Raw genomic sequence first — 25,489 nt, forward strand, 5'->3', positions numbered from 1 at the left:
CTGATTCTATGCTGACTCCTCACTCAGCTCAAGCCTCTTCATGAGTATGCATGTTCCCTTAGCTTAGAACTTCCCCAATTTCGCAGTTCGGGGAGACACTGCTTTGGGAAAGATCCCCAGTGTTCTCCTTATTTGCTGCAAGTAGTAAATCCTTCCTTCTCTCGATCTCTGGCTTGGTTGTGTCTTTTGGCTCGACATCCACCAAGAGGCAAACCCAGTTTTGGGGTAACACTCTGAAACTCAGACTGAATGGCATAGCTCTCCCTTTCCAGGCAAGCAAATACATTCAGCTTTCTCTTAGACTGGCAGTTAGTGATCTTCCTTTCTTACATTTAACATCCCATAGTTTAGTTAAGCTTAAGTGATTATCTGGTTAACGTAATTAATACCAAGGTATGAATGACAGAAAGGCTTTCATTTTCTCAGGAGTATTGGCATGTCAAAGGTTTTACCAACACATATTGATTTATCAATATATAATTGGTAGACCTGGGTTTATTTTTGGGGGGGGGGGGCAGGAGAGGGAACAAGCAGGAAGGGAAACTCCATATCTGTAAAATGGGCAGAAAGGAGTAGAGTCCCGCCCCCACCCACTCTCCCCCTTTCCCTGCAAAATACAGGTGAATCCCCTGCCTGGCATCGCCACCCCCATCACGGCAGTCCTTATCTGACCATACATTGTGATCACATCTGCTACAAACCAAAGCAGAGATGGGGTTTTTCTCAGTTTTGCCTTACCAGCATTATACACACACACACACACACACACACACACACACACTGAGAGAGTCATTATAAATATTTGTTAAATGAACAAACAAACATGCTATAGTATGCATATGTTATGATCCTTGGCTCGCTAAAGTGAATCATTCATACCTTTATATGTGAAAGCGAGTTTGGACTGTACGTGTGATTTCTCTCCCCCTCAACTTTAAGGATGAGGCATGTGCCCTCCACCCTGTCAGGAAACTACAGAACTCTCCTCTTGAGAAATTAACCTGCTCTGAAGAAAAGTCATCAGGATAATGACATTTGGGAGTGCCTTACATAAAAGCCCTGCTGCCACCCACCCAACCGCCCCTCTGTTGACAAGCCCGCCCAAGCCACCTAGAGGTGCCTCACGCTTAACTATGAACAGCTCACAACACCAAACGTGTGGAAAAGCCCCTGCCATGACAGATAGCACACACAGGATAATGCAAACACAAAAGAAAACGAAGGGGAAAAAATCTATACTTAATATGTTCAAAGAGATAAAAAAGAATAATCAGAAAGAACTCTTGGAAACTGAAACCACCAACACAGCCTTTAAAAAAAAAAAAAAATAGAAGCACCAAAAGAGCTGAAAGATAAAATCCAGAAAGTGAGGGTAGGGGCAGGACTTCAGTGAAGGACACAAATGCTAAATGATGAAAGTTGCAGACAGAAACTACAGAGAAAACAGATAGGATCTAATTCCTCAAAAAATGAGACAAGAATTGAAAAACATAATAATTCCGACGGAAAGTGCATCACTGAATTTAGAAAGACCCGTGACAGGGCCATAATCATGAAATTTCAGGACACTGGGGTTAAAAAGAGGATCCTAAAAGTTTCAGAGAAAGAAACACAGGTCATATAGAAAGGAACAGTGTAGCAGGGAATAATCTAAGTGGCTTTAACACAGAGATACAGAAAATGGAACAGTGTAATCAAAATGGAAATTTATTCCCAGCTCCAGCCATAGCTCAGAGGTAGAGCCCAGGGCTGGAAGGGCAGCTCAGGAATCTTCACAGTCCAGCTTCTAGTTCTGAGTTTAGGGGGTGAACCTAGGTACCCCCATCATGTCTGCATCCCTCCTCGGGGAAGAGGGAAAAGTGAAAGAACTTTGGACGCTGATTCCTTCCAGATTACAATCTGGAAGTGGAAAGCAGGATTTCAACTCAGTCTACTGGCCAGAGCTTAAGTCACCTGTCCAGAGAGCACTGCAAGAAAGGCTAGGAAATGTGATCTCCAGCGAAGCTAGAAGTCAGGCATTTTCTTACTAAAGGAAAAAGGAAGAATGGATCCTGGAGGACAAATAGAACTGAACTGTATTATTTCACACATCACTGGATACTAGTGGCCAATGAATAACGTCTCCATAATTTGAGAGAAAATGATCTTTACCCAACGATGTCATACTAGTCCAATATCAAGGTGAGGTCAGAACAAAGCCATTAAAGACCTAGAAACAGAATTTTTAAGAAATTCGTAATTGATATGCTCTACTTAACTAAGGAGTAATCCAAGAAGAAGAAGGACATGGGATCCAAGAAGCAGGCTAAGAGAGCAAATAGGTCAGGATGGCGTAAGAGACAGAAGACAGTGGGAAGGAAATCGCCAGGTAAAGATAGGATCAATAAAATAGTCAATACATTTGATCATTTAGGGAAAACTACTGATAGGAATATACTTGATCCAATGGAGCAAATGATAAAACTTTAAGGATTGGTAGAAAAAAAAAATGTGAGCAAAAAACCAAGGCAATTATTAAGTCCAAGGGGGAGAAAGAATACACGAGAGGAAATCTTATTATAATACACTTCTCAGTGCTATAGCTAAATATGTTTACATGTCATAAAAAGGCAAACTAATTACTGAATTGACCCCAAACGGTGATGCAATTACAGAGCAGAGAGGATGTTAGGGAGGAAATAGGGGCATGTGGAGTGGTGGAGGTGGGGTGGGCGCCAGTGTTAATGAAGTAACTCCCATACTATTACAGGACATCTGAATTATACAAATCAAGAAGTAGCAGAAAACTTTATTCATAATAAGAGAAATGTAGTGTAAAAATAAAGTGAGAATATTTTCACCCATCAAACTGGTGAAATCCCACAAGTTTGGTAATACACTCCCTCCCTTGGCAAGGCTCTGGGAAGAATGTAAACTGGCCTACTCTCTGTGGAGAGCAATTTGACCATACCTATCAAAATTACAAATGTGTGTACTCTCTGAACCAGCAATGCCGCTTATGGGAATTGATCCTAGACATATATTCACGTGTGTGCAAAATAACATCTGAATATTCACTGCAGCCTTTTTTGTAAAGGAAACATTGGGGAAAATGCAAATGTCCATCTCCTTTTAAAAAAATAAATAAATAAAGATGCTCTATTTGCTCAAATAGAGCAAATAGGGCATGATTAAATATGTTCTTAGCTGAGAAAAAGCAAGGTGCAGAGCGGTGCGTCTATGAGGTGACCATCAGTGTGGTCCACCAGCACATCCAGCTGTCTGAGTCCGGGGCACACGATACGTTTGCACTTCCCTGCCCCCTTTAAACAGTCAGGTCCACATGACATGGTTTGCTCAATGAATGGGAGCAGGAGTGACACGTGTCACCTCTGGGAGGAAGCCTTTAGGGGCCTAAGAACAATTTGTTATATTCCCTGCCTCTTGCCATCACAAGCATGACACTCCAGATGGCAGAGATTCAGCTGGTTTGCAACCTTGTGTGAGGAAAACGTGAAACCACCAAGGGAGGACACAGAGCCTGAATGAGAAAGAATCCGCTAAGGTGTCTGGATGGTTTGTTACTGCAACACATTCTACTTCACCCTGATTGATGAGGGGTACTATGCCACCTTTTGTGTGAAAAAAAGAAAAGTAAATATATAATGTTATTTTCTTGTATATAGGTACATATAGAAAACTAACAGTGGTGACCTGAGGAAAGTGGATTGGGTGGGAAGTATACTAACGGGAAACAGAAGAAGGAGAGAGACTCTTTACTGTATTTCTTTTTACACGTCTTATTTTAGGGCCACATGAACATATTACTTACCCCAAAACTTTACTTTAAAAAGAAATAGTAGCATAAGAACATTATTTAGAAATATGGAAGTAAATATCAGATGAAAGACCAAAAGTAGTTGAAAGTGGTTATTTCCAGGGAGTGGAATCTTGGGAGGCGGATTGTCACTTTCCATTTAGTAGTATTTAGTACAATACGCAGTTTAAAACTATGTGTATGTATTACTTTGGTTTTTAAAAATTAAGAGAAAAAAACCCATGGAGAGTGACAGTGATATTATGAGGGCTAAGCTGTACCCAACTCTGTCGTGCATTGAGAAGTGACCTAAGAATGGAAAAATTTTAATTCCTCCAAAGTGCCAATCTTTACAAATTTAATCACATCTCTTATGCTGGCAGGTCATTTACAGAAAACTACAACCAATCTTGAATACAGCTGGGCATGAATGTAACACAGCCATGGTATCTGATTTCATGGTCTAGAAAAGAGGAAAACCAGAAAAGCAACAGATATTTTGCTTTTGCCAAGAAAGGCAACTTCTGCCTCAAAACACTCCCACCCACCCAGCGACCCAAGTCAGAAATCTGCAAGTCATCCTTAACCTCCTCCCCCCCTCACCCCTTCAAATGCAACCAGAGTGATCGTCTATAAGACAAATATGACCACTTCACTTATCCGCCTAAATGCTTCAATATTCCCCCTCTGCCTTCAAAATAAAATCCAAACCCCTACAAGAGAACTCTCCATTACCTGGTCCCCGTCCACCTGTCTGCCTCATCTGTCTCTACCTCTTGCTCTATCCTCTAAGTGACTGAACTTTCAGTTCTCAAAGGAACCAAGAGCTAGGTTTCTTTTGGCTCCAAGCCTTCACATGTGCTGTTCTCTCTGCCTCAGTCTTCTCCCATTTAATTCCTACTCATCCTTCAGTTCAGACATCCTTCTTCCAGAAAGTCTTACCTGTTGCTCTGGGCACAGTGGGTACCACTCCCATCTGTTCCCAGAGTCCCCTGTTTCCTATCAGAGCAACGTCAGGCTGGACTCTATGGAAGATATTGTTTCTTTATCTGATCTCCTTTCCAGACTAACCTTTGCCTCTTTTCTTTAACATTGTATCCTCAGCTCCCAGCATATGATAGGAGTTCAGTGTTGAATAAGCACACGAATAAGACTCAAATCTAGAACCAAGACCAGGTTAACATTTGATTTTTAATCAGGTAGAAACTGAACAAGTATCTCTGACTCTCTCTGGTAGGGTACAGTGCTGAGTCTGATAATTTCATCTTTAAAACTCCCAAGTTCTCCAAGTAATCCAAGGTGGCTGGTACACCAGATGTAATCAATAATAATACCCAGTGCTTGGCTAAGAGCTGGCTCCTAAATAAAGGTAGGTTGTAGGACTTCCCTGGTGATGCAGTGGTTAAGAATCCGCCTGCCAATGCAGGGGACACGGGTTCGATCCCTGGTCTGGGAGGATCCCATATGCCACAGAGCAACTAAGCCCATGCGCCACAACTACTACTGAACCTGTGCTCTAGAGCCCGCAAGCCACAACTACTTAGCCCATGTGCCGCAACTACTGAGCCCATGAGCCACACCTGCTAAAGCTCGCATGCCTAGAGCCCAAGCTCCGCAATGAGAAGCCACCTCCATGAGAAGCCTGCGCACCGCAACGAAGAGTAGCCCCCAATTGCCGCAACTAGAGAAAGCCTGCACGCAGCAACGAAGACCCAACACAGTCAAGAATAAAATAAAATAAATAAATTTATATAAGAAAAAAAAGGTAGGTTATAGTAGTATGATCTTTAAAACAAGCAACAGGGGCTTCCCTGGTGGCGTAGTGGTTGAGAATCTGCCTGCCAATGCAGGGGACACGGGTTCGAGCCCTGGTCTGGGAAGATCCCACATGCCGCGGAGCAGCTGGGCCCGTGAGCCACAATTACTGAGCCTGCGCGTCTGGAGCCTGTGCTCTGCAACGAGAGAGGCCGCGACAGTGAGAGGCCCGCGCACCGCGATGAAGAGTGGCCCCCGCTTGCCGCAACTAGAGAAAGCCCTCGCACAGAAACGAAGACCCAACACAGCCATAAATAAATAAATAAACAAACAAACAAACCCAAAGTTTAAAAAAAAAACAAAACAAGCAACAAATCCTTACACCACCCCAGTCTAAGGGGCTGGTGAAAAGGCACATTTGGTGGATACAACCTGGTGCACAACCCTTGTGATAATTTAATACTTCGGTATGAACAGATTATAATTGACACTGGCTACTGTTGTGTCTGGAACTCTATTTGGTTTTTTCAAGCAGCGAAATCTGTCTTTCATCTATTCTGTCTCTTTTCCCCAAGGAACTGAGATAAAAGCCCACATAAATTTCCAGAATGAGACAGTTTTCTTTGGCCAAAAATCTGTACTTTCTAATTAGACTGTCAATAGCAATATTGAAGATGGGCAATTTCAGTTGAAGCCTGTCGTACCAAGAACAAATGTTACCACTGGGGGCTGTACGGTGTGTAATTAGGAAGCAAAGCAGTGATGCATGTACTGGGGGACAGAGTAGATAAAATGTTTCTCGAGGGCGACCCAAGTTTACATCTTCCCTGGAATTAGAGGAATGAAGTTAACCAATACCAGCCTGTGAAAACATCGTCAGTGCCACAGAAAAATAAGGAAAAGAAAGACTTTGTGGGGAGAGTTTTCTAAAGAGGTTAATTTATTCTTTACATCCTTCGTTTTGCATTTTCATTATGTGCATAGTTTTTGGCATTGACTGGCATTTGCAATATGAAATAATGTTAAGTGGGGACGCAGGCAACAGAATAATGTGTCCATAAGAGAAATTGGTAATGATGTCTCCTCAGGGGAGGGAACTGGGGGCTGGAAAAGGGAGGGAGAGAGAATTTCACTGTATACCCTTTCCATTCTTTTGGATTTTGAATCCTGTGAATGCAGCAGTTATTCAATAAATTAATTAATTAATCAAATTAAAATAAATAAGATGAATCAAAATAAATAAAATAAATGAAATGCGAATAGTATATGGCAAATGGTTTATATCCTTACTTGGAAAAAGAAAAAATTGGTGATTCTCTGTCAGACTTCCAGACAAGTAAAAATGTGTTTAATCTATAAAATCCCAAGGCCTGGGAGCTATTTCAAAATATTTTTTCGACAAGCCAATATTAACTAAATGCCTTCTCGAGCCAGCTAAAGAAGGCATGTGTGTCCCATCACGGGTAATGTCGATGTTGCCCAATTGATTAAGGTGGTGTCGGCCAGTCTTCTCTACTGTGAAGTTTTTTATCCCCTGTAAGCAATTTGCATGGAAACTTTGAGGCTCCGTAAATATCCTGTCCCTCATCAATCTTCCACCACTATTTTGGCACCCATTGACGACTGTGGAGCACTGTCCTTCCCTCTGTGTTTACTAGTTGGCATGCTACTGTAAGCAGGAGCCCTCCCTTCTGCTAGATTGTTTACGTATTTCTTATCACCATAGACCCATGAATTTTTAGTTCATTCAAAGGGTTTAAGCCCATTATTATCATTATTTATTTATTTTTAGTTATTTATTATTTATCTACTTTATTATTTTTTTAAGTTGAAGTACTTTGATTTACAACATTGTGTTAGTTTCAGTTGTACAGAAAACTGATTCAGTTATACATGTATATGTATGTGCTTCTTCAGATTCTTTTCCATTAAAGGTTATTACAAGATATTGAATATAGTTCCCTGTGCTATACAGTAAATCCTTGTTATTTATCATTATTTACTTTAATGCTTGTGTTGACACAGATTTGGCTACGGGGAAATCCTTTTTTTTTTTTTTTTTTTCTTGTAAACTATGAACCACAAGGTCCTGGCCTGACTGCATCTCTGACTGCAATTCTCCCCTCTCTCGTATTTGTTCACTATTCACTATTCTACAGCTCTTTCTGTTCCTTAAACACGGAGGCTATTTTTCCTGCCTCAGGGCCTTTGCACTGGCTGCTCTCCCTCCCTGGAGTGCTGGCTCCTTTGATTCACTCAGGTGTCCCTGCTCAGAGTCCTTCTCTGATCATCTCATCTAATTTAAGGCTAATCCCTCTCTCCCTCTCCTACTTTCCCTCTCATTCTCTCTTCTGTGTTTTCAACCTCTTCCTCTCTACTGGTTCCTTCCTAGGAATATTTCAACATGTTCTAGCCTTTCCCGCACGATTTAAAGGGAAAAAAGAGCCCTATAAATTCTTCCCTTCCCCCTTTGGTTTTGCCGTCCCTCCCCACACGTCCCTAGCCCTCATCTTCTGCTGACAGCCAAACTTCTAGAAAGCAGCGTCTACACTCTCTCAAGCGCCATTTCTTTGCTTTCCATTTATGCCTCCACCCACCAAAAGCTCTGCCCAGAACTGAAACTGAAGTCTTCTCATGGGGCCCACCAACAGCCAGGGCCGTGGTTAGCCCATACCAGACCTTTCCAGTGTGGACTGGAAAAAGGTATCCCTTCCTCAAGACACTTGCTTCCCTCTGTCAGAAAATGGTCCTCTCAAGCACACCAATCTGCAATGTCCACAATGTGCACGGCGCCCACTGGCCTTGTGCAGTGTGCTACCTGCACGACCATACTTTGCTGGCAGCCTTCTTTCTGCTAGCTTGAAAGATGCACTCCGGTCTCATCTTGTCTGACCACTCTCAAACTCCCCTGTGACCACCCCTCCTTCTGGAAATGCGGTCTTCCTTTGCAACCATAACACCACACTCTGCATTCCTGCTGCTCCTTTCTCATCCTCTCAGGCTCTTAAATGTTAAGTCCATTTCAGAGTCCTGTCCTGGTTTGTCTTCCTTTGATACTTGACCCGTCTCTGTGAGTGATGTCAATCACTTTCACTCAACATTTATTGAGTGTCTACTCTGTGCCTGGCAGTGTCCTAGGCACTGACCCCTTGGGATTTCCAAGTACGTGCTGATGATCTGCAAATGTGTCTCTAACTGCCTCCCTGAAATCTGCCTCCCTGAAATCTGCACATGGAATCCAAATGGACTCCTCAGACTTAACTTCTCCAGAACTGAGCTCATCACCCTTCTCTCCAGATCAATTCCTCTTCCTGTTTTAGCAAATGATACTCATTCAGTTGCCCAAGCCTGAAAGCTGGAGTCATCCTAGACTCCTTCCTCTCTCTGCCCCCAAGAAAGTAGTAGGTCTTATTTTTCTACTTCCTAGATATGTCTCAGTTTCACCCACATCTCCCCATCGCCATCACCACCACACCAGCCTCCATCCTATCTAAGCCAGTATCACCTCTTGTGTAGAATAAACACTGCATCACAGATGTAGAAAACAAACTTATGGTTACTAAGGGGGGGAAGAGGGGAGAGGGATAAATGGGGAGATTGGGATTGACATATATACACTACTATATATAAAACAGATAACTAGGGAATATCCTGGTGGTCCAGTGATTAGGACTTGGTGCTTTCACTGCTAAGGGCCCGGATTCAATCCCTGGTCGGGGAACTAAGACCCTGCATGCCCAAAGTGTGGCCAATAGATAAATAAATAAATAAATAAATAAAATAGATAACTGATAATGACCTATTGTACAGCACTGGGAACTCTACTCAATACTCTGTAATGACCTATATGGGAAAAGAATCTAAAAAAGAGTGTATATATATATATATGTATAACTGAATCACTTTCCTGCATACCTGAAACTAATACAACATTGTAAATCAACTATACTCCAATAAAAATTAATTTAAAAAAAAAAAGAATAAACACTGCAGCAGGCTCCCACCTGGCCTCTGCCTCCTGGCCCTGACGATGTCAAGCTCCTCCTTTAAACCCTACAATGGCTTCTTCTGCCCTCAGGATTTAAGTTCTAATTCTTTGATATCATTTATAAGGCCAGTCATGATCAGGCACTTCCTCTACCTCCCTATCTTCATTTCTCTCAATTTACCCTGCGCCTCATACTTTTCCCTTATTCCTTTCTCCCTTTCATCCATACTGAGCTCCTTTTAGTTCCTGAACATGTCATCTGTCTGTAATCTCTGAATCTTAGCTGATACTGTTCCCTCTGCCTGGAAGAGCTCCTTTGTGCGCCCACCCGCCACCAGCCCCTCACCTTGCCAACAGCACCTTTTTCTTCAGGCTTCAACAAAGATCTTACTTTATTTAAGAAGCCTTCCGTGAGCCCCCAAATCTGGGACAGAGGCTTTTTTTCTGGGCTGCCATAGTAAATTACACTGTAGGGTAATTACCTGTCAACTGGCCCTGTATCTCCCTCTAAATGTAAGTATCTAAGAGGGGAGGGACCTTGCCTCTCGTTTCATACTTCATCCCTGGGACCTAGCACCGTGACTGGCACGCAGCAGGTGCTCAGTAAATACACACTGAATGAATGAGTAGTCACATGAGTGTAAGATACAGAATCCCCAATTCCTGGCTCTGACTCCCCATGGGAACTTTGGGAAGTCTTTTTTAGTCTTGCTGTATCTCAGTGTCCTCACTTATAATATGAAAATACACTACAGATTGTGGCAGTTTTAAAACCTGGCCCCCAACTTCTTTGACATTGTCTTACTGAGAGGTGAAGCCTATGTCTCCTCCCCTAGAATTTGGCCTCTGTGATTTCTTGACCAAAAGATCACATGACAGAAGTGATGCTGTGATTAATTTAGGGGTTCAAGTCTTAAGAAATTGGCAACTTTCCTTTCCCTTGAGATGTTTGCTGGTAGGATGCAGGCATGAGGAGAAGCAGCTTTTGGGGAGGCCCACCCACGTGGAGAACACTCAGGCTTGCAGCCCACCAGCCAGCAGTGGGCACTGACTTGCCAGCATGCAAATGAGCCAGCTTGGAAGTGGATCCTCCAGCCCCCTTTGACCGTGCACCCCATGTGGAGAGAGCCTTCCCCTCTGATTCTGGAGCTAAAGAAATGAATGTGGCTGCTTGGAGATCTAACTTTGGGATGCTTTGTTAAGCAACAAGAAATAACCAGGCGGATGTTGAGCCCTGCAAGTGGAGTGTTGCTGCCACCTGACATGCAGCATTGGCTTTGGGACCGGGTAGCAGGCAGGAGTCGAAAGGCCCTGGGAGGGTGTTAGGGACACGGTAGGACGCTGGTGGTGAGGGCTTAAGAGAACGGAGGAAAATGTTAGCTGGAGCCAAGAGAGGAAAGGAGACTCCAGTTTATAGGAAAGTTTGGAATAGTGTTGCCGTGCCTCCTGTAATGCAGAAAATCAGAAGTGTGCTGCATGAACTCAATGACCTGGCTAAGGAGATTGCTAGGCTGAGTTTCTAAAGGGCTGCCTGGCTTCTCCCAGCTGCCTGGTGAGTTTTTACCAAGATACACGCGTACCCCAGTTATGTTGTCAGGTGCTGTCTCCACGCACCGAATTGTAGACACCCTGGGACTTCTCCAGGTCCCTCAAGAGTTCACATGTCCAATGAGACGGGCTAACCTGTCGTCCTCCAGGTTGTTTAACCCTCTTCTGGGTGACCCACAGAAGGCCAACCTCGGCAGCCCTGCCATCTTAGCTGACCAGGAGGAGGACTGGCAGAGGACCAGCCATCTCAGCACTGGATTGTCTCACTCCTCTGTCCTGGAGCTTCTCCCCTCCCCCACGACCTTCATTAAATCAATACACAAAAATGTTTATAGTATATGTAAAAATGTAAAGCATAACCAACCTTCCTCTCCACTAGAACCACAATCCTGTATTTTGTGTTTCCCTCCCTTCTTTTCCCTTACAGTTATACTATGTATGTATATATCCCTGTTGATACATGTAATTTTGCATGATCTTTGTAGCCAGTCTAGAAAGTAAATGACTACTCACTATGTCATCCTGGCACAATGTGTCATGCATCTCCGGTGATCGATAAACCCTGTATGATCCTGTGCAGGATGGGTCCACAGAGCATTCAGGCAGTTCATTTTCATGCGGGTGCAGCTGCAGCATTGGGGAATGGGAGCGTCCATATGAGGAATAAATCTTTCAGGCAAAGGCTAAAAATGAGCCGATCAGTTGGTGTGAATCTTGGCAAAGTATGCTGACTCCTCAAGTACATGAGTTCATTACTTAATTAGACAAACCTGTTTGGTAACACAAATGGCAAGGGAAAAAAAATGAATAAAGCTTGGATAGTCCATCTTTCACATCATTCCCGCTTTGGTATCTTTCCTGGAGAATAACTGAGAGCTAACCACCAGTGAGGAGTGGAGGGCACGCTCTGTCTCACTCATTCTAAGTAGTTCCCTGCCTAAGTATCATAAGTAACAGAGATAAATTTTTCATACAATGTAGAAGTGAAAACAAAAATAACAGTTAATCCTCTGAGCATCAAACTAATAAGCCTAGTATTTTTCTAGGTACTAGAGTATCTGTTTCCTCAGCCAGTCTCCACTGATATTTTGGTTCTCTGGTTCTCAATCTTGAGTCCTCTTGCAATCACCCCTTGAACTTTAAAAAATCTGAATGTTTTGTATCCCATTCCGGGAGATTCTGATGCAATTGGTCTGGGGTGCTGACTGGGCGTGGGGATTTTGAAAAGCTCCGGAGACTCAGAGCTGCAGCGGAGTTTCAGAAACCCTGGTTCACACCGCTTTGTCCTCCTCCTCAGGGTCCAGCGCGGCGCCTGGTGGAAAGTGATGCTCAGAATGGATACACAACGTCCTGTTTCTCAGGAAGGAGGGAAGCGTGGTCTCAGAACCGCAAACCCTCCTGGTGTCCTGGGGCGAAGACCATGAGGAGGCCAGTCCTGCCAAGCCAGTGGGTGACGGCGACGCCGCCCGCGTCCGGGTCTCCCCCTCCCTAGAGCTCAGGTACTGTCCGGCCAAGTCCCGAAGGCCTCAGAAGATACACGGCCACCGCGAAGTTCGGCGGTGCCAGGTGGTTTCTTGTTTCCACAAGGGAGGCGGAAGCTGAAGAGGATGGGGTGGCCACTTCGAGCTCTGGACCAAGCCTGGTTGACTTTAGAGTCAATCCAGGATCCTCTCTCGGCTCCAAATTGCAGCCCCGGCAGCTCTTCCCGAGAGGGTTGGAGTGGGGGGCACCCGCGCCAGCCGGGTCAGGACTGCTCCGCGGGGAGGCTCGTGCAGCCCCCGGCGCCCGGAGCGCGAGTCAGGGCGCAGCCGCCCGGGGAGGCAAGGGGCGCGGCGGGAGCGTCGATCCAGGGGGCGCGGACTACAAGTCCCGACAGGCCTCGGCAGGGCTGGGCGGTGCCGGAGCGGGGCCGGGAGGCCAGCCGGGCCCGGGCGTGCGCGGTGGTTCTCGGGAGTGGCGGGGCGGGTCCTCCCGGCTGTCAGCTGTGGCCCTGGGCGCTCGGGCGGGAGTGGTAGCGGCCATTGGCCGAGAGGCGGGAGGGGCGGGGCTGCCGCGAGCCGCAGCGGGTTCAGGCCGAGCGGGAGGAGGCGGAGCGGGCGGAGGCGGGCGGAGGCGGGCGGCCGGCCGGGGAGGCGCGCGCCGGTCTGCTGCGTTCCGGCCTGGCCATGGCAGCGGCGCCCCTGAAAGTGTGCATCGTGGGCTCGGGGAACTGGTGAGCGGCGGCGGGCCGGCGGCGCGGGCTCCGCCTGCGGGAAGCCCCTCTGCCGGACGTCCGAGCGCGCGCGTCCCGGCCGCGGCGTGGGCACCGGGCACCATGCGTGGGGAGGCGGGGCGGGCGGCCTCGCGGCCGGGCTGGGCACCGCGCGCCCGGGGAGGCCGCGCCGAGGCACTGGGCGAGGAGGCCCTGGGCCCATGTGCTCGCGGGGGCGGCGCGGAGAGAGGGGAGGGCGCACCGGCGGGCACCTGTCTGCGCTCGCGGCACTGCGCGGCGGGCGCACGGAGGCCACCTGCTCGCCACGCCTGGGGGGTTTGCGCAACATCCTCAGGGCGTTCTTCATTTCTCCTGGCACATCGCCTGGGCCGAGGAGTTGGAGGAGGCTCGAACGTTCTTGCTGGGGTTTCCGAATCGAGGAAACCGAAGCAGAGGGGACTGAAGGGCGCCTGCTATCCAGGTCGAGGGCGGGGCCGGCTCTGCCCTTCCAAGTGCGGGTCCCGCTCCGGCTTCTGCGAAGTCTAGTATTTTAATATTAAGTATCGGGAAGAAAATCCACGTTCCTACAGGCCGGTCTCCCCAGTAGCTCAGGGACTTTGGGAATTCTCCCTTGGGGGGATGTTTGCGCAGCTTTGCTTCTCCGATAGGCTTTATTTGACTTTAGCGTTTATAAAGCACTTTGTGCCAGGCGTTCTTGTAAGCACTTTAAATGTCAGCTCTTTTAGTTACCTTTCTGAAACTTACACAGTGGGATTATTTGGTGTGTTTGGGTTACTGTAGAGGAAAGTGGGCTGGGGGAGAGGAGGCAGAATATGGTATAGCATCTGATATTTTCAGTCTTTTTTCCATAGCTGCGCGCTATTTTTCCCACATCCGAGGGACTAGTATAGAATAGTTCAGAGTGATGTCCTTAAAGTCCTTCTGTTTTTTTGTGGCCGGACACTTATCACGGTTCAGGCTTCTAGGAGTCCTGCAGCAATTGGTACTAGTTACTTGGTCTCCGTCTTTAACACTTGGTCCAGAAAGTACTTCTTGCAGGAAACCTTATCTGATTCTCCACTTTTCCATCCCAGCAAGGTGAGGGGCCTCTCCCTGTGCCTCTGTTGCTGACATCTGTCATTGCAAGATGATGATTTATTTGATTATCTGTTTCCACTCCTCCCCTCCCAGCTCTTGAGAACAGCATATACCTTAGGGCCGGGCATATGCTAAGTAAATACTAAATGAATGTCTAAAAACTAACTTTTTAATGTAAAAATGTAATTGTATATGATTTGGCAATAATTCACATTGTTTAAAAGGTACCAAAAACCCCACAGAAAAAACAGTGAAACATCTCCCATCCACACTTGTCTCCCAAGGTATCTCCTGGAAGAAAACCAGTGTTATCAGTTTCTTCTGTTCTTTACAGAAGAATTCTATCAAATGCAAGCAAATGTTTACATATATTTTTTTATCTCTCTGCCCTGCAAATACTAGGACATTATGCACTTTTCTGTAAACTTCTTTTTTCAACCAACAACAGAATGTTCTGTCCCACATGTAATGGAGTTGGTACCTGCCCACTGCAGAGCTTCGTATGGACTTTGCCAGTTCTGATCCCAAGGTCACTTGAGTGAAATGTCAGCTGCCTTGTGGGCCGTGAGACTGAAAAAGCGCCCATTCAGCGCGTGTTCTTTAACATTAGCTTCCTCTTCTGTAAGAGGCCACAGAACCACAGACGGCAGCACCTTGTCCTCCTTTGCAAGGTGCAGGGGAAGTGGCATGGCTGGGCTACGCCAGATTTGGGCCTGAAACAAGAGTTGTGAAGTGACCCTCCTGCAGCCCTGCCCCCCGTCCCCCCTCCCCCCGCTGGCCCCATGCCCCCGGCTTCCCGCAGCCTCTCTCTGATGTACTTGACTGTTTTTCTTGGCTCACTCCAGCCCAAGGAAATGGAGTAGAACTTGGCTAGTGACACTGGAGCAGAGCAATTGAGAAATGTGCTGATGGTCTGGTCTGGCTGCTGGTTCCCTTAATGATGGGATCAGACTAGAACAGTCGTTGGCTTCCTTGTTGCTGCCCTGGGTGCAGAGCCATGCCAGTCCTAGAGAGAGGCTCACGACCTCCCCAGAGAGATTCAGGAACTTAGGGACAGAAAAGGACACAGAGAGGCTGCCCAGGGGCCCACTGAGTGTTCAGCTCTGGTCAAAGACATTTGACTGTCTGCTCCACGCAGATATGGTGGTTTTTCCAGGGACAGGGACACAAGTGGACACCATCCCTTCCTTCAGGTCACAGATAGATAAGGATTTGGAAGATAAATTCAAAAGAAGTACAAAGTAGAATGAAATATCTGTCACAAGATTAGATGTTTTAGATTTTTGTTTTTGTTCTGAATTTTTTTTTTTTTCTCACGTGGCATGCGAGATCTTAGTTCCCCAATCAGGGATCGAACCCGTGCCCCCTGCAGCGGAAGCACGGAATCTTAACCACTGGACCACCAAGGAAGTCCCAAGAGTAGACGTTCTAAATAGTGTTTTTAGTAATGTTTCTTAAAATGTGGTGCAAAGACAACTTGCATCAGAATTAGCACTGAAGCTAGACTTGCTGAATCATATTCCCTGAGGGTGGAACAGATTTTTTCCTAAGGGATTTTAGGCTTCTGCTGATTTTAAAACAGGTTACCAAAAGACAGACCCTTCCAGATGCTCAGGAATAGGAAATTGCTTAAGCAGTGTTTACATTTGGGACTTTAAAAAAAAAAGTATATATTTATTTATTTATTTATTTATTTGCTGTGTTGGGTCTTTGTTGCTGCGCGCGGGCTTTCTTTGGTTGCAGAGAGCGTGGGCTACTCTTTGTTGCGGTGCATGGGCTTCTCGTGGTGGCACGGGTTCTAGGCATGCGGGCTTCAGTAGTTGTGGCTTGCGGGCTCTAGAGCGCAGGCTCAGTAGTTGTGGCGCACAGGCTTAGTTGCTCCGTGGCATGTGGTATCATCCCGAACCAGGGATCGAACCCATGTCCCCTGCATTGGTAGGCGGATTCTTAGCCACTGCGCCACCAGGGAAGTCCCTACGTTTGGGACTTTGAAGCAGCTCAGAATGCTTATGGAAATAATGATGTTACATCTATAGCTAAAAGGTGGCTCTAAAGCTCACATTGGTTCGTCCCCCAATGTAAATAATCATCAATTGCTATGCAGATACCTGAAGACTGACGGGCCTGTCCCGCCCTTCCTCACCTCTTTTCCTCTAGACGGTGAGAGAGAGGAGGCCAAGGGGGCCTCTTGCATCCAGCTGAGCCCTGTTGTGCTTCCCCCTGTGGGGATGTAGGGAGGTGCTTCCTAACGGGCATGGCTTTTCTTGGTCCTGGTGACTCACAATAGCAACAGAAAGGAAAAAACAAAAGCTTCTTAGGTTCTTCCAAAGATGAGACAAAGTTCCTTCACCAGAACCTTGGGAAGGGCACCCAGACACAGTGCAAGATGCAGTTCTAGAACTAAAACCTCAGGGTTGTATTTGCAGTCTAAGTCCAGAAACACCCCACACCTCCTTGGGAGGCTGGGTCAGGCAGCGGTGGAAGGAGGCAGTCGGGATTCTCACCCCCCAGGTTTCTGGCCCCATCAAGCTCTAGGTCCTTGAGCAAACTGCTTCTCTCCAAGAATCATTGCTCCTGACATGGGTACCTGCTGTCTAGGATCATGGTGAGGATGAAATGAGATGATCTGAGAGAGTGCAAAGTGACTAGCACTCAGTAGTTGTCAGCTAATGAAAAAATGCTGTCTGTGTTAGTTCCATCATCCTTGACCAGAGCCATCACAAAATGGACCTTTTCAAGGTCAGTGGTTAATAAGGTGGAATTGAAACCCAGATCCTTCTAACTCCAATGTCCATGTTTCTATAAATGCTTAGCATTTTCAGTGAGAAGTGTACTTTTACCAATGCCAATCACAAAATGCTAAGGAATAGAGGCAGAGAAAGGGAGAAGATAAAAGAGCGGGAGGTGTTTCCGGGAGTTATCTTTGGCCCTTGTTTTCACCACAGCTTGACTCCTGGCACTGAAGGTCAGGGAGAGCTTTGGCCTACTTTGCATTGATGACTGAAGCTGGACGTGTGGCTGACCCTTTTTGTCCTGTTGGAAGCATCTGAATGCAGCCTGGCAGCTCTTCATCCCCCAGTGTCATCGTTTTTGACTGTGCTGCTCAGTGTCTGTGATGATTCTTGCTGTATCCCCACGTGGAGGGCTCGAAACAGTTTAGGCATCTGCGTGTTAGCTCCTCTGAGGTCAAAACGACCCCTTCCTGGTCCACAGGCGGCACTGACACACCTCTACTGTGGAAGCTGGAGGGAGAGGTAGTGGTGGTTCGGGCTGACCTGGGAGGAGACCCATGTTCCTCAGGAGCCAGGCTGAGGACACCTGCCAGGCTGATCCGCACACCTGTTTCTGTTGTTGTGCAGTGTATATACATCACAGCTATATTGGAGATGAGCCTGATTTTCATATCTTAGCCCTCTTTCACCTCTTTCATCATTCTTCACTTCCTCCCCTCCCTTAAGGGGGATAATCATAACAGTTACCACTTAGGGTCATTTTCTGTGTCTGGGATGTGCGTTATTTCATTTAAATCTCATAACAAGTCTATGCGGTACTACTATTATTCCTATTTTAGATGACAAAACTGAGATTAGAAAACTTTTCAAGGTCAGTGGTTACTAAGGTGGAGTTGAAACCCAGATCTTTCTAACTCCAATGTCCGTGTTTCTATAAATTCTTATCATTTTTAATGAGAAGCATACTTTTACCTGAGAACAAATCCCATCGTCACAAAAATATTGAGTAGCTTACCCTCCCAAAAAAGTCTAGTATAACAATATTCCACTTAAGAAAAATCAAATTGAAATGAGGTCTTAAAAATCATCCTGGAGAGACTTCCCTTGCAGTCCAGTGGGTAGGACTCCGCGCTTTCACTGCTTGCGGCACGGGTTCGATCCCTGGTGGGGGAACTAAGATCCTGCATGCCTTGCAGTGCGGCCAAAAAAAAAAAAAAAATCATCCCGTTCAGTTTCCCTCCAAAGGAGGCATCCCATTTCTTGTAGACATGACATGAGCATAGTTTACTGTTTTTAAGGCACCTGATCTTAAAATTAATCTAGTAAATTAGGTATTAGAAAAGTCTTATGTTTGAGAGGAGAATCTGTCACCTCCAGCTTCTACCCATTAGTCTGTGAGCAGTGCTGAGGCGAGCCTACTCTTTTTTTTTTTTTTTCCAGCTGCGTTGGGTCTTTGTTGCTGTGCCGGGGCTTTCTCCAGTTGTGGCAAGTGGGGACCACTCTTCGCTGCAGTGGTGGGCCTCTCATTGCGGTGGCTTCTCTTGTTGTGGAGCACGGGCTCCAGGCACGTGGGCTTCAGTAGCTGTGGCACGCAGGCTCAGTAGTTGTGGCACATGGGCTCAGTCCCTCCATGGCATGTGGGATCTTCCCGGACCAGGGCTCGAACCCGTGTCCCCTGCGTTGGCAGGTGGATTCTTAACCACTGCACCACCAGAGAAGTCCGAGCCCACTCTTTTCTAAAACATGTCCCATTGGATAGAAGAGTCACATGTCCCCTAAATCTTCCATGTGGCAGGCCAAGTAGTATCTCCAAGCCTCTCAGTCCTTGCTGGTGGGAAGTTGTGTCTGGGGTCGTCAACCATCCAGGTCTTTCTTCTTCCCCTCATCCCTACCTCCCAGGCTTGATGACGTCAGGAACTAAGACAGAAGTCCCCCTGCTCCTTTAAGGTTATCCTAGTGGCACTTTGCCATCATTCTACTTTGGGGCTCAGTTCCTTTCACAGTTGGGTGCTAGGAACTTCATTGATTATCTGTTGCTGCCCCACTATCTCCCCTGAAACTTAATGGCTTCAAACAGCAATGATTGATTAGCTCGTTATTCTGGGGGTCAGCAGTTGGGCCTAAGCGAGGAGGGTCTTCTGCTGGTCTCACCTGGGCTCACTCGTAAGGCAGCAGTCAGGTGTTTAGTGGGCTGGGGCTCTTGGTCCTCGATGCCCCCTTTCACAGTCAGTGGGCTTTGGCCAGGCTAATGGGGGCGACCGGCCACGTGTCTGTCTTTCTGCAGCAGGCGAGCTTGGGCTTCTCCATGTCGTGGCTGGATTCCAACTTCAAGTTCATATAAATTCCTCACATAAGTGGAATCATACAGTAATTGTCCTTTTTGTAACTGGCTTATTTCACTTAGTATAATGTCCTCAAGGTTCACTTCTTTTGTAGCATGTGCCAAAATTTCCTTCCTTTTTAAGGCTGAATGATAGTCCACGGTATGAATATACCAGCTTTTGTTTATCTGTTCAACCCATCAGTGGACACTTGGGTTGCTTCCACCTTTTGGCCATTGTGAATAATTCTGCTATGAACATTGGTGTACAAATATCTCTTTAAGATTCTGCTTTCAAATCTTTTGGGTATATGCCCAGAAGGGGAATTGCTGGATCATATGGCAATTCTATTTTTAGGTTTTTGAGGAACCACTGTATTGTTTTCCATTTCAGTTACACCATATTATATTCCCACCAGCAGAGCACAAGGGTTCCAATTTCTTCACATTCTAACACTTGTTTTTGTTTTGTTTTAATATAGTAGCCACACTAACAGGTGTGAGGTGGTATGTATTTTGTTAATTGCATGTGATGCATATGATCATATGGCATATACAATTTTGCATCCTGTTTTTTGTTAAATGTAACGTTCTATTTGAGGCTTTTCCTCTGCAGTTTGGATTTTGATAGACAGAAAGGCTTTTTTCATCTGCTTCTCCCCCTCCTTTTTTTCTCTATGTGAAGTTGTTCACATTGATCTTTTTTCCTCTGTCGTTGCTATCTTTGATTTTAAACTTAGAAAGCTTCCCTATCCAGAGATCAAATAAACATTCACCAAGTTGAATCTATTTTTAAAATACTTTATTTTTCACATTTGCATCTAATACCCTGGCATTTGATTGTACTTTAAAAGCCCTTTAACTGCAAAGAATTACACAAAGTGTTAACAGTGGTTCTCCCTGGGTGGTAAGATTATAATTTTTTTTTGTCTTTCATGTATTGCTTTTATGAATAAGAAAGTAGATGTTATTTAAACCAAAACTGATCACCCTCTTCCCTTGGATCCACACGTAGGATCAGCTCTGGGCATGGGATGGGGAGAATCTAGCTGAACCCTTGTTTGTTCTCCCTAGAGAGTTTCCTCCTTGAAAAAAGAGGGATGGTCTGTGGGGTCTTTTCTGTGCCAGTAAGCTTCTGCACCCCGTGCAGTTCTGGGAATTGTCAACCTGACTTGATAGGCGTCCTGTTCCTTGGCTGATTAAAATGTCACATCTTTTTAGAGAGGAAGAGGTGAGTGAATGCCAAGGGGTTGGGGGAAGGGGGGTGTTGCCACTGGAGGTTAGGACCTCCAGCAGGTGGGTGTCTGTCCAGCTGGGACCCAGGGAGGGAGAGCAGAGTGGTGAAGACATGGCCTGGGCTGTGGATCTCTCCTCTTTCACTGACCCACCAGTGTGATCCCTGGAGTTCAGTGTCTTCACTTGAAAGATGGGGATCGTGATAGTCCCTGTCTCAGAGGGTTGCTAAGGCTTGAAACAGATAATGTGGGTAAGGTATTGACAACAGTACTCTGGTGGTAATCAGATTGCAATACATAAATGTATCAGACAAAGGGGTTATACCCCTTCAGTTTATACAGTGTTATTTGTCAATTACGTGTCAATCAAAAAACAAAAAGCAAACAAACAGTGCCTGACACCTGGTAGTCAGCAAACCCCTACCCTCTGCCTCTTGCCCCATCCTTGCCTCTTCCCCTTCCCTCTCCCCTTCCCCTTCCCTCTGCTCCTTTCTCAGCCTCCTCTCCCTCTCTCCCCCTCCTGCTCATAACCTCTCCCCTCCCCCTTCCTCCACCTCCCACCAGGTGTGGACTCTGGGTAAAAGCAGAGGACAGTCTCCCTGCCCCTCCTGTTCCTGCACCTTTGCTCCACGGGCCCTTCCCTCTGGCTCGAATTCTCCCCCACCCCAACCTTAGACTTACCAGCTTTATCCCCTGTGTCCTCTGTGCCCGGCACAGTGTCTGCATGGCATAGGTGCTTAATGTGTATTCTCAACAAATGATTCTACTCTACCCCTCAGCAAACAGGAATTAGTAGAAAGTGTGGGCTTTGGAAACAGATCTGGGTCAGAACTGCTGGCTCTAGATGGACAGCGTGACCGGGTAACTTATTCATTCTCTCTGAGCCTCTACTTCTTCACCTGTAAAGTGGGGATAACGTGGCTGCTGGAAAGATGAAATGAGCTCTTGTGTCAAATACCCAGTGTGTACCCAGCTGGCACCGGGTCGTGATTTCCCACCCCAAGTCCCTTTTAAATTTTGTTGGCATAATATTGCTGAGGTTGCAAACTAGTCTGTATTTTGAGGCCCAAGACTTGTTGATAAGATAATTCATGATTCCATGGGAAATGTGATATTATACCCTGGAGTAAAGACCCAGGACTGGCCGTCAGCCGTCCTGAGTCCCCCTCCCAGTTCTGCCACTACCTGGTTGAGTAACCCAAGGTCAGAGTGACCGAGCCTCCTGTGTCATGTCTTAATCTGCCAGGTGGAGGTTTAGATGGAATTAAACCTCCTTTAAACTGCCCTGCTCGCTTTTGTTCTGCTTATTCACTTAGACTTTCTTTAAAAGTTGACTTTAAAAGAAAACTTTGTATCACCACTCCAAAGACCACAAGTAGAAGGTAACAGCAGCCACCAGTAGAATGGAAACAAAACAGTATTATAAAATCCTTGCCAGATACTGGTCCCTGCCAAGGCTCTGAGTGGAGGCCACCTCATACTTTGGGAAGAAGGGAAATTCACACAGGCTGGGGAGCTGGGAAACACCCCAACACTCACATGAGACATTCGGCGCTCTCTCAGGGAGGCCAGGAGAGTTGAAAAGGGCACACATGCGTCGTTGTCACTTGATGCTCTGTGTGTGTGTGGGCAGCGCTCAGCCATTGGGGCTACCTCTGGCCCCCACTCCTCACTTTGGGAAAAACCGGGCTCGTCGCAGACCTGGCCTTTAGTAGATGGACGAGCTGGCAGGTGGAGCAATGGCTGCTGTGCCCTTGACCCAGCCGTGTTAACGGTCTGTGCCTGACCGGGCTGGGCCAGTTACAGGACAGCCCCTGAAACAAGGAGACGCCACCACCGTGGCCATGGGACCCCAGCCCCGACCGTGGCTGAGACACACACAAACCGCCTCCATGGACTGGACTGGACGCAGTATTTTTATTTTATTTTAGGCTCAGTTCTGATATATCTGTGCATGATTTTAGACTGGTCCTCTGTCGGCCAGGCATCTTTTTAGGACGGGGTTTTCACTTATATGTGGACTTTATATAGTTGCCTTCAAAACACAGGGGTTCTTCCAAAACACTCCCTTTGCTATTTGATCCTGTTCCTTACACATATGTGACAAACACATTTAGTACCATTTCAAAGCCACAAAGGAGTTTTGGGTATGGATTATACTTAAAAACAAAAACAACTTTATTCAGGTGTAATTGAAACACAGGAAACTCAGACATACTTAATATTTGATGGGTTTGGAGATAGGAATACACCCATGAAACCATCACCACAATCAAGGTAATAAATATCCATCACCTCCAAGAGTTTCCTCCTGCCCCCATCTCCCCATTTTTGGTGGTAAGAATATTCAGTACTATGTTAGCTATGGGCTTGTCGTATAGAATATATAGCCTTTATTATGTTGAGGTGAATTATACACTTTTGAGGTTTTATTAACAACACAGAAAAGGTGGACAGCAAAGAAAATACTTGGTTCAAATGGAGATGGTACTGAAAGAGATTAAAACGGAACAAATTAAAGTGTTTTCATTTCTGATCTCCAAAAAAATATATTATTGTATAAGTTATATAGAAAGAACAAGACTAGGCCTTATAGGCATTAGAATCTTTTTGTTCATATCCCTAGATTCTTTTTTTTTTTATTTTTTTTATTTATTTATTTATTTTTGGCTGTGTTGGGTCTTCGTTGCTGCGCGCGGGCTTTCTCTAGTTGCGGCGAGCAGGGGCTACTCTTCTTGTGGTGTGCGGGCTTCTCGTTGCGGTGGCTTTTCTTGTTGCAGAACACGGGCCTAGGCGCACAGGCTTCAGTAGTTGTGGCACACGGGCTCAGTAGTTGTGGCTCACGGGCTCAGTAGTTGTGGCTCACGGGCTCTAGAGCACAGTCTCAGTAGTTGTGGTGCACGGGCTTAGGTGCTCCGCGGCATGTGGGATCTTCCCAGACCAGGGCTCGAACCCGTATCCCCTGCATTGGCAGGCGGATTCTTAACCACTGCGCCACCAGCGAAGTTCCTCCCTGGATTCATTCTTGAATTGAATTTCATACTTCTTCCCCGCGTCCATCTCCTCCCTTCCCTCCCCTCCCCTCCCCCATCCATGAGTGGCAGATCCAATAGCTTGGCCCAGAATTACCTGGAGTTACCTCTGGTTGCCTCAGCATTGCTGAGTCTGATGCATCCCTTGCTACCACTGCAAAACAGCCCACCCTCTGCCAACTCGGTGGTGAAAATAACAAGCACACGTTGTTGCTTGTGCATCTCTGGATCAGCTGGTTAGTTCTTGGCTTGGCCCGGCTCCCTCACGTGTCTGTGATTAGCTGAGTGTTGGCTGGAAGCTCTGCTTTGCCTGCTTTTCCCATCCCTGGTGTATGAAGCCCTTTTTGCTTCTCTGCAGAGGTATGGTTTTCCTCAGCACCGTTCCCATGTCTTCTCCCTGGACCCCAGCCAGGTCTGTCCACTGTGGGTCCCTCAGCTGAACGCTGGGCAGGCGAGCCTTCCCATGGATTACCTGGGTTGCATCTGAGTCCTTTGTGTTAAAAGTCCCTCGTAGTTTACCCTTCTAATCACGTGTCCCTCATTCCCCTTCACCTCTTATCACACACAGGATTGTGAATTCCTTTTACCTTGTTCATCTCTCTTTAAGTGGGTGGGAAGCTTTTGAGAGCTGTGCCTTTTATATCACCGGCATCTAGCCCAAGGCATTATATGCAGTAGGTGCTCAGGACATTTTTGATAACTGAGATAAATGCATGAATGAATGACTGAATGAAGTCCTTGATGAAACCTGGGAGGAGGTAGAGTGAGGTCCTGCTGACCTCCCATGAGTAAAAAATGCAACTGGAGTTTCCCTTATTTTTGTTCTGTCCTTCTAAGCCCCATTTGAACTCCAAAGGACAAGGTATGGTGGGCTTAGTTCTTTTTTTTTTTTTAATAAACTTATTTATTTATTTTTTATTTTTGGCTACATTGGGTCTTCGTTGCCGCGCGCAGGCATTCTCTAGTTGCGGTGAGCGGGGGCTACTCTTTGTTGCAGGGTGTGGGCTTCTCATTGCGGTGGCTTCTCTTGTTGCAGAGCACAGGCTCTAGGTGCTCGGTCTTCAAGAGTTGCGGCACGCAGGCTCAGTAGCTGTGGCTCACGGGCTGTAGAGCGCAGGCTCAGTAGTTGTGGCGCATGGGCTTAGTTGCTGCGTGGCATGTGGGATCTTCCCGGACCAGGGCTCGAACCCGTGTCCGCTGCATTGGCAGGCGGATTCTTAACCACTGCGCCATCAGGGAAGCCCTGGTGGGCTTAGTTCTTAATAGTTCCAATTTTTATTTAAATTTTCTTAACTAACTTTTCAGCAGAAACACAGTAGGTTTGTCTCTGGTTGCAAATGCTTGGCTTCCCCAGGAGGCAGCTGTAAAGGGAGAAACAAGTGTATTCCAGTAGACTGTGGACCATGGGTAGGGGGCTCATGGTTCTAGTTTATTTTCCCACTTGATTTACTAGACTTGGATTCCTAGTGTCTTATAGATCCCCTCCTCGGTTTGCTCAGTTCCCCAGAATCACACTTGCTCTCTTTGACCTTGTGTGAGTTATTAGGATAAACATTAGGGTAAAAGTGATAGTGATGGTGGGGAGATTCTCGGCCTTTTTTCTGCAGGGTGTCAGAGGAGAATTGGATTAATGGATATTTAGCTAATAAACTGTCCTGCTGACAGAGAATAAGGACTTCACAGGGAAAGCCACAGAGCTTTGATGTTTACAGCTATTCCTTTGTGAGGAAGGAGAGCACCAAAGTTCTAGATCCTTGTGCAGAGCAGCTGTTCTCAACTCTGGCCGCACGTCAG

At 46.4% G+C, this 25,489-nt stretch overlaps 2 protein-coding genes across 3 annotated transcripts in view; one reads left to right on the forward strand and one right to left on the reverse strand.

Moving 5' to 3' along the window:
* Window positions 1-12,932, reverse strand: part of OSBPL10 (oxysterol binding protein like 10) — a 377,400-nt gene extending 364,468 nt beyond the window's left edge. The window contains exon 1 of the mRNA XM_059939069.1: window positions 11,601-12,932. The gene's annotated coding sequence lies outside the window, so the exon portion shown is untranslated. The remainder of the gene's footprint in view (window positions 1-11,600) is intronic.
* A 254-nt stretch (window positions 12,933-13,186) lies between these two features.
* GPD1L (glycerol-3-phosphate dehydrogenase 1 like) overlaps window positions 13,187-25,489 on the forward strand; it is a 113,243-nt gene continuing 100,940 nt past the window's right edge. For both annotated transcript variants that reach the window (XM_059939070.1, XM_059939072.1), the window contains exon 1: window positions 13,187-13,299. In XM_059939070.1, the coding sequence (XP_059795053.1) occupies window positions 13,253-13,299 (47 nt within the window). In that variant the 5' untranslated portion in view covers window positions 13,187-13,252. The remainder of the gene's footprint in view (window positions 13,300-25,489) is intronic.

The sequence above is a fragment of the Balaenoptera ricei genome, chromosome 11, assembly GCF_028023285.1.
Source record: "Balaenoptera ricei isolate mBalRic1 chromosome 11, mBalRic1.hap2, whole genome shotgun sequence".
Taxonomy (NCBI): Eukaryota; Metazoa; Chordata; class Mammalia; order Artiodactyla; family Balaenopteridae; genus Balaenoptera; species Balaenoptera ricei.